The sequence below is a fragment of the Carassius auratus genome, chromosome 32 (assembly GCF_003368295.1).
Source record: "Carassius auratus strain Wakin chromosome 32, ASM336829v1, whole genome shotgun sequence".
Classification (NCBI taxonomy): Eukaryota; Metazoa; Chordata; class Actinopteri; order Cypriniformes; family Cyprinidae; genus Carassius; species Carassius auratus.
In genome coordinates this window covers 14,770,411-14,778,886 of record NC_039274.1, presented here as the reverse complement: position 1 = coordinate 14,778,886, position 8,476 = coordinate 14,770,411, and the positions used below count along the sequence as shown (strand labels likewise).

Sequence of the window (8,476 nt, the reverse complement as noted above, 5' to 3'; positions counted from 1 at the left end):
AAGTCAATGTCTCAGGACCCTCTAAACAGTCATCTTTCCTCAGTTGAAAAAGAGGAGGGGACTGAAACTATGATTTATAAGATTGTGGTGAACCAGACCAAGCTAGTTAAGCAATTCTCAAGTCTGATTCACAGACGCCCATATTTAAATATGGACTGTCACTTCTGGTTATATGTGAGAACAAGTGCTGTTCAGTGTCAATGATGTCAAATCAAACAGAGACTGCAAGAGTAGGTAAAAACACAAACAAATAACCCTTTAAACAGTTGCTTAGTTCTATGTAGCACAAGATACTTGAAAAGTCATAGTAATGATTCATAATTAGTTTTCACAGATAATTTGTTTATTCAGTCCTGAAATATTTAGCACATTCCGTTCAAAGGACATACAATCATATATCTGGAGGAAGAAAGATGGCTCAAGTTACATTTGAAGCTGAGACTAGAGCCTTTACAAAGCACCGAATGTGTAAAAGACAAATGTGTTGCTTATGCTTTCCCACTGCTAACTTCAGGTTCCTGCATTCAGTCATCGGTATTAATGTAAACAAGGTTTAACTCATTCCTCAGGTTTTATAAAAAATTAGTTATGAGTTTATTTGAAATGAAATGTTCTCTGGTTAAATAGTCACACATTTATAGCTTAAATCCATTTTTGTAGATCCTTAAAGGGACTCAAAAATATAAATTCTGTCATTGTTTACTCATCTTCAAGTCTGTTCAGACCTGCATTTCTTTCTTCTGCAGAACACAACAAAGAGAACGGGTCACCTTTGACATTCATTGTACAGACAAAAAAATATATATTAAAAATATCATCAATGATGCACAAAAAGTAAGACATACAGATTTTCAACAACATGAGGCTAGTTAACTGATGACAACTTTCTATGCTTTTAACAAGGCGACGTCACCTAGTTGAGCTGAATTGAGATGACTGGATGATCTGTGCAGAGAAGTTCGCTCGGTCAATATCAGTAGGTCATTTAAGGCCACCTAAATGAGAATCAAGACGTTGAAGCCATCTTAGGGTTGCAGTAGTAGTAAGTTCAGGTGCTGTTAGCCTGCTCCTGTTCAAACAGAGCCATCGCTAGGTGTGATCGAGAGGCCAGCCCCTCCAGGTTACTGAGCACACAGCGGTGATAGATGTCCTCGCTGAACCGCGGGTTACATTCTCTGTGCACATACTTCTGAACTAGCGCTGGCTCGACAGCCCGAAACACGTGCAGCCCCGAGTAACGGACAAAGATCTCATAGACGTCCATGCTCTCAAGCAACTCGTCATTGTCCAAAATGTCAGCTGCCATCTTTGTGCGGGCAGCCATATAATCTGCATTGTAGAAGCAGGCTTCTTCAAAGACGTGGCGGTCAAAGTGGCCATCGCGCAGCGCCTCGGACGCAAACGATGAATCGGCAGAAGGCTGTTGGTCACGGTAGACCAGAGCGGGACTGTACTCTTGAAAGTGGATCGGGAAGAAGACCTGCCAGTTGCTGATAGCATTCATACGGCAGCGATTAAGGAAGTCGGCATTGACCTCAGTCCATACACTGGCCAAAAAGAACAGGGTGTCTACTGGGTGCTTCTTGGAAATGATGTCCATCAGCTTGACCTGTGAGGGAACTTCAGTCTTTACACTAATCCAAGGAATCTTTACATCACCGTAACGTTTCTCTACCTCACCAATCATGGCTTTGACACCTGCAAAGACGTCCGTCTGGCTGACTCTTTGGGCATCGAAGGGGTCGTACACAAACAAGAAGGTGAGAAGAGCATTGTCATGGGTATCCAGAGCATTCATGACAAACATGTCAAGGAAGTTACCCACAAAGTCTTGATCGTGTGCCGTCACGGGGAGGATCACCTGTACCCGTGTCGCTTCTGTTACATATGGCATTGGGATGATCTCGACAGCACTGAGCGGTTTCAGCAGACTCACCCGTTTGGCGATGACCTGACTGTGACCTTTTTGCGTAAAAGCTTCCAGGGCCAAGTCCAGCACGTACTCCATGCCTCGTGTGGGATCGAAGCGGCGGTACCCATTCAGCAAACGCTGCTTACGGAAGCGCAACTGAGGCTGATAGCGCTCGTTCAGACGGCCCACTGCCGTCTCCAGGACTGAACTGACGTCTGCCCTGTCCGCGCCTCGAAGCTCACACTTTGGAGAGCTGTCGGCACATGAATAAATGTGCTCTTCAGTGAAGTATTCCCAGTTGATCACCTCAAAGCGGGTTTTGGGTCGGAAAGGTGGGTTGATTCCGATGGGCCAGGTGGCTCCGGCTTTGCCCTCTGGAGTGAGCTCACTTATGTTACTGATCTGGTTCTATGGCCAAAACAACAGAATAAAGAGCTGCAATAAATGTTAAACTCGTAAAGAGAACAAGTACTTTCTGTTTTTTTTTTTTGTTTTTTTTTAATTCTGGCACAGTATGTTTATCAATTGCCTTTCCTCTTTCTTTTATTATGCATAAAGGCAAGTTTTCTCCTTAAGTCAAAGTCAAAGTCATCCTATCCAATCTAAAGGAAGCTGAGGTTGCTCATTTCAAGTTAATTTCCAGCTGTTATGTGATGTGTGATCGCTGCCTGACAGCTGCAAACCCCTTGCTCCATTACCTATGCAGCATCTTTGCCCAGACATGAAACACTACACCAGGAGTGGCCAAAGCTGGTCCAGAGAGTCCTGCAGAATTCAGCTCCAAGCCTAATCAAACACTTCTGAACAAGCTAATCAAGGTCTAAGGGCTACTAGGAAGCCAAAACACAGATTGAAGCAACATTTTGCAGGTGGGTGGCTCTCCAGGACCGACCTTGGCCATCCCTGAACTATGCATCAAAGCTAAGCATTACATTAAGTGAAATTTTATTTTGGACTAAAGCTAGGATTAATCTTTTTAAAATAGAATGTAAATCTTTTAGTGTGACAGTAACATGTCTCTGTCTTGCATGTCTTTGTTTCTTTGCTTGATTGAGCTTTAGCTCACAGAGACAAAAGGTGAGTTCCATAAACATCATGCATTTAATAAAATGGATATTTGTGTAGGTGTTAGTCTAGATAAACTGAGGTCTAAATGATTGTGGTATGTGATATGACATATGATTGTGCAGACATGCATAAGGGCAATTCAATTTAGGCAAGACACTACAACTGAACAGGCGAGACACTGTAACCAAAAGAAACACCATACTTTTCCCTGTTGATTAATCCATAAAGACACATTCAATAGTTTTCTACTACAAGAATTTGGAAACTCTGAAATCTGAATATTGGATAAAGCTAGGTTTATTTTCATTGGCATTTTAAATCTAAAAGTTAAATGTTATAACAGACAGGGTTTCATCACTCCATAAATCAGAAAATACTGTAGAGAGCCAGAAGATAAATACATTTTTACCATACTTTTAGGAATAAATATTCTTTGTTATCAGGCAAATGTTGTATGAACAAACCCTTCTGCAGTATCTTGCCTCAAACCAGCTGTCTAGAAGTTAGCAGCTTCATCAGAGGGAGAGATGAGGTGCAGAAACATACCTGTAACTGCTGTATTTGAGCATAGGTCCAGTCCAGCTCAATCTGGTTATAGCGTTTGTGTAGGTGATACATCAGTGCAGGTTCAGAGACAGGATGGACAGTGAAGGCGTTCTTAAACTGTGCACTGTCCTCACGCTCAGGGTCCACGTTCTTCTGCAGCTCGAAGTAACGGTATGCCATCTCCTACATCATTTTAAAAGATCACAACACCGCTAATCATAATTCAGGTTAAAATAGATTCTCTCTCTTTGTATGCCTTTGTTTTTGTTTTCGTATGTCACCAGTTTTAGTAAACCGGTTTAAGCTTTTCATTAACATTTCCCCACCTGATGCTTCTCCACACAGCTGAGACCCAGGTAATCAATGATGCAGCGACCGAGCCACTCGTCTGGCCGGACACTGAGGATGTCATTTCGGCAAGAGTCGAGGTGGGGCTGCAGTCGGGCCAGTAAGCTGCGTGACAGCAGATACCCGTATCCACCATGACAATACCGGGCACGTTCTTCACCCCCGATGAACTCCTCTGCCCGTCCCATGTACATATCCTGTCCCGCACTAAGATGATTAACCAGCTCCATGACCCTTTCAGCTTGTGTGTATGTATCATCTTGTGCGAGGTAAAACCAGTCGTACTCATTGCCGTGGTGCAGGTGGAGGTGGCGTATGGTTTCATACATCAGCCAGACGGGTCGGTCATCACCATGAGCAACAACAGCCATCCCATGCGGTGCCTTTGTGCTCCGAAGGCCAGTGAAAAAGAAGGTACGGTGGAAATGGTGAGCTACCGTTTTATTGACAGCCACCCCTAGTGTGTTGAGAGTGGCGCGTGAGCTCAGGATACCCACCAGAAGACGCTCTCGGATGCCCAGCTCTGTGTGGATGTAACGTGTCCTGTGACAAAAAAAACGAAAATTAGAACTTTTACATTTAACAGTTTGATTTAATTGTTCATAGAAAAAAAAAGAGATTTTGAACGGTAGTGTTTTTCTTTTTCTTATCTAATAATACCTATATAATAATGTCATCATAACTCATTCTTGTGATCGCAAAGCTGAATTTTGAGCAGTCATTACTCCAGTCTATTGATCCTTCAAAAATAATTTTAATTTGCTGATTTGCTACATTTCTTATGATCATCGCTGTGCTGCTAAATTAATTTTGAGGAAACTTAAGAAATCCCTTTGTGCATTTAAAACTGGTTAAAATACTTCAGTGACCCTTAACTTCTGCTCTGGCACCCTAGATTTCTCAGCCTAATTATTAATAAAATTGGATATTGAAAATGGCAGTGTGCGCTCAACTCAAAGATTGACTAAAACATGACATGTAAATGTTAAGACAATTGTGGAGATCAGTTGATATCATTTTTATCACATTTTTGTTTACAGTACATGCCCAATAACCAGTATCCAAAATCATTTTGTAATGCTTTATATTTCATTATTAGTAATGCCCTTCTATTTATGCAAAATTGTTTTGTAATAAAAAATGAAGCCAATATTGTTTTTAGCGGTTAAGTCTAAAATGATGAATAAACAGGCACTTTCTTATTTGTTTTATACAATTTACATAAAGATGCGACACAAAGAGTTACTGTTGTTTTAGTCCCAGTTGACAGAAGTGAGACTAAACATTTTTAAAAGTCTTAACCGTTCATCATCTAACCCTCTCTTGGGGTTCTGGCATGGTTGAACTGAATACGCAGTCGTGGGTGTTTTTATGAGAGGAATAATAAGAGACTCTATGTCTGTGGCTCCACAAAGTGGTGAAAAACTCAGCTGTAAGAAAAGCACAGAGGCGAGGTGAAAAACACTCGACAGAGACCTTACTATTTACTTCTAGGTCAAACAAACCCCTCTCTCTAGTCACATTTCTTCACCGACTACTGATACTAACATGTTCAAAAGGTCATAGCTGATTTAATATCATTTTAAAAACATCTTTAAATCTACATAGTTCATTTATATGATGACCTTCTTGTCAAATTTTTTGAATAACTTTAGAAAGTCAAACTTGACTGATATGCAGGGACTCACTCACCTGAGGACTTTCTTGTGTGGTTTGTTGGGGTCCTTGTGATAGGGCACAATGCGAGGCTGGAAGTCCTCATTCCCATCCCCATCTTGGCCATCCCGGATATGGCCACTTTGTACGAGTCTCCCATTGCCCAGTTCATCTCCACAAGCCTCATCAGTCTCCTGTGTCCAGGACACCATCAGGAGGCTGAGGCTGCAGCCCAAAGAGAGGCCCAGGATGAGGGGCAGAGCAGGCCGAAAAACAGCCAGGAAAGAAGACAGGCGCATGGTCGAACAGAGGCTCTGCAAGCCAGTCAATGGATGCCAAGGTCTTGATAGAGACCTTGATAGAGCTCTCCTTAGAGAGCAGTTCAAGTAACAGCGAAGTCTCGTTTACAGTGGATTACAGAAGAGGCATTTGACAGGGACTCTGTAAAATGTTAGTATTTAAATTGCTGATTCCATGCGTGCTCGTGTCTAATCATAACATGACTAGTTGAGTCAGTGTTGATGTCTTCACAATCTGATAAACGGAGGACAAAGATGTCAAGTTCAACAGCCAAAAGCCAAAAAAAAAAAAAAAAAAAAAAAAACTTAAGAGCAACAGCAACCAATCTGACCTGCCTCTTCACAGTCAGATGACTAACACCAGGACATATGGGTCTGATTTAACATCCAAACAAGTAAAACCGACACACTACCACTCCCTCCATTTAAACCACTCCACTTTGGTCTAGCCAGACATCCTCCTGCACGCAGCACGCGCGAGCGGCACGTATTATCTGAGAAATACATTTACATTATTAGATGAGAAATAACCCCCTGGTGCACTTTCATGCACAGATGACCTGAAATATTATAAAGTTCAGGATATCAAAGTGTTATATCCATTTTGTGGTCCAAAAGACAACTGATGATATATTACATGAAATAAAAATCCTCCACTGTCTCGTAGCTTCGTAGCTGCTTTGCTTGCACAGTGAAGCGGAGCGATATTTCCACCGGAACACACTGACGTTAATCCGCTGAGACTGCGCTCACTTTGGATGAATTCCTGCGCCTCTTCAGAGGATCCGCTTGAAAATAGAAAAACACTCGCGAAATAACTCTCTCGGCTTTGCTTTGAAAGTCTCCAGCATCGTCGGTCACGTATTAGTTCTCCCTAGTACGGATGTGCTCAAGAGGAAGATTGACTCGATGCGTAGAAACCGACCCGAGGAAACAAGAAGCACTCGCACAAGAGTTCCACGTCCACAGAACACAAGAGTCCCGTTCACGGCTTCAGCTCCGAGATCCGGGACATTACACTGAGTGATATAAAAGAATAGTTAGGCTACAAAATAAATCAAAAGGAATAATATTAATAACAACAACAACAACAAGAAAACAACTGCACAATAATTAGCTCTGTTCCTCAAATCTCATTTGTGTTAAAATATGTCTAGCCTACTATAAATATTCTTCAGGGAAAGTTAAATAACACATTTAATTGTTATTTAACAATTTAAAAGTAGATTTTCTCAGTCTTTTGAACAACACTTGACTGTAAGACTCTGACAACACATGGTAGACTGAAACCAAAATTCTGTTACCAAAAATCTTATAGCTTTTTAGGCATTGGAGGATTTTTTTTAAGGATGGCCAATAGACTGTGTTTACTTCTGAATTCAAAATCATCTGTCTTTAGCAATGGTCATATTGCTTTAGGTATAAGACTTTGGTGTGGACAATAATAAAACACAAAGATGAATGAGATACAAAAAAAACACAAAAAGAAAAACTCATGATGCAATTCACAATGTCTTTGATTTGATACGTATATAAAATATTATAGGTATGTTTTTGTTTGCTCTTTAGGCCAATGCCTGTGTTTCAAAAGGTCTCAACTAAAATACAGACTCAGTTCTACTTTAAGGGGATAGTTTTAATTCCATCATCATGATTAAAAGTTGGTAAAATATTTATTTTGGGGTCAACATATTGAGTATTGTGATTGTCCTACATACGCTTGAACCCCTTTATTATTTTCTAGTTTTATACTTGTACTGCAGTGTTTGGTGGTACGTATTGCTCAGTTTTAACTAATACCATTGTCCACAAGTAGGCTACAGCTGTTTGCTGTTATCTGAGCTGAACGTAGGGCCCTGAGCCCTCAATCTGTCACCGAAGCCAGGTATAATCCTGATACAAATTAAGTCACTCGTGATTGTAAATGTATATTTTTTATACATATAGAAAACTGTAAACTCTTCAACTGCAAAATACACTCACCTAAAGGATTATTAGGAACACCTGTTCAATTTGTCATTAATGCAATTATCTAATCAACCAATCACATGGCAGTTGCTTCAATGCATTTAGGGGTGTGGTCCTTTTCAAGACAATCTCCTGAACTCCAAACTGAATGTCAGAATGGGAAAGCAAGGTGATTTAAGCACTTTTGAGCGTGGCATGGTTGTTGGCCCCAGACGGGTCGGTCAGAGTATTTCACAATCTGCTCAGTTACTGGGATTTTCACGCACATCCATTTGTAGGGTTTACAAAGGATGGTGTCAAAAGGGAAAAACATCCAGTATGTGGCAGTCCTGTGGGCGAAAATGCCTTGTTGATGCTAGAGGTCAGAGGAGAATGGGCCGACTGATTCAAGCTGATAGAAGAGCAACTTTGACTAAAATAACCACTCGTTACAACCGAGGTATGTAGCAAAGCATTTGGCGGATGGACTACAACAGCAGAAGACCTCACCGGGTACCACTCATCTCTGCTACAAATAGGAAAAAGAGGCTACAAATTTGCATGAGCTCACCAAAATTGGACAGTTGAAGACTGAAAAAATGTTTCCTGGTCTGATGAGTCTGGATTTCTGTTGAGACATTCAGATGGTAGAGTCAGAATTTGGTGTAAACAGAATGAGAACATGGATCCATCATGCCTT

The 8,476-nt window shown here is 41.2% G+C and overlaps 1 protein-coding gene across 2 annotated transcripts; it reads right to left on the bottom strand.

Annotated features, from left to right (window-relative positions):
* Window positions 1-321: 321 nt before the first annotated feature.
* On the bottom strand, window positions 322-6,861 carry LOC113051681 (chondroitin sulfate glucuronyltransferase-like). Of its 2 annotated transcripts, none has more exons than XM_026215631.1 (5): window positions 6,162-6,861; window positions 5,567-6,064; window positions 3,853-4,417; window positions 3,527-3,709; window positions 322-2,320 (listed from the first exon to the last, which is right to left on the bottom strand). In XM_026215631.1, the coding sequence occupies exons 2-5, from the start codon at window positions 5,827-5,829 to the stop codon at window positions 1,049-1,051; spliced, it is 2,283 nt and encodes a 760-aa protein (XP_026071416.1). In that variant the 5' UTR covers window positions 5,830-6,064; window positions 6,162-6,861; the 3' UTR covers window positions 322-1,048. The 2 variants fall into 2 exon arrangements, with proteins under 2 accessions (XP_026071416.1, XP_026071417.1); XM_026215632.1 differs by having other exon boundaries at window positions 5,567-6,323; window positions 6,467-6,860.
* Window positions 6,862-8,476: the final 1,615 nt, after the last annotated feature.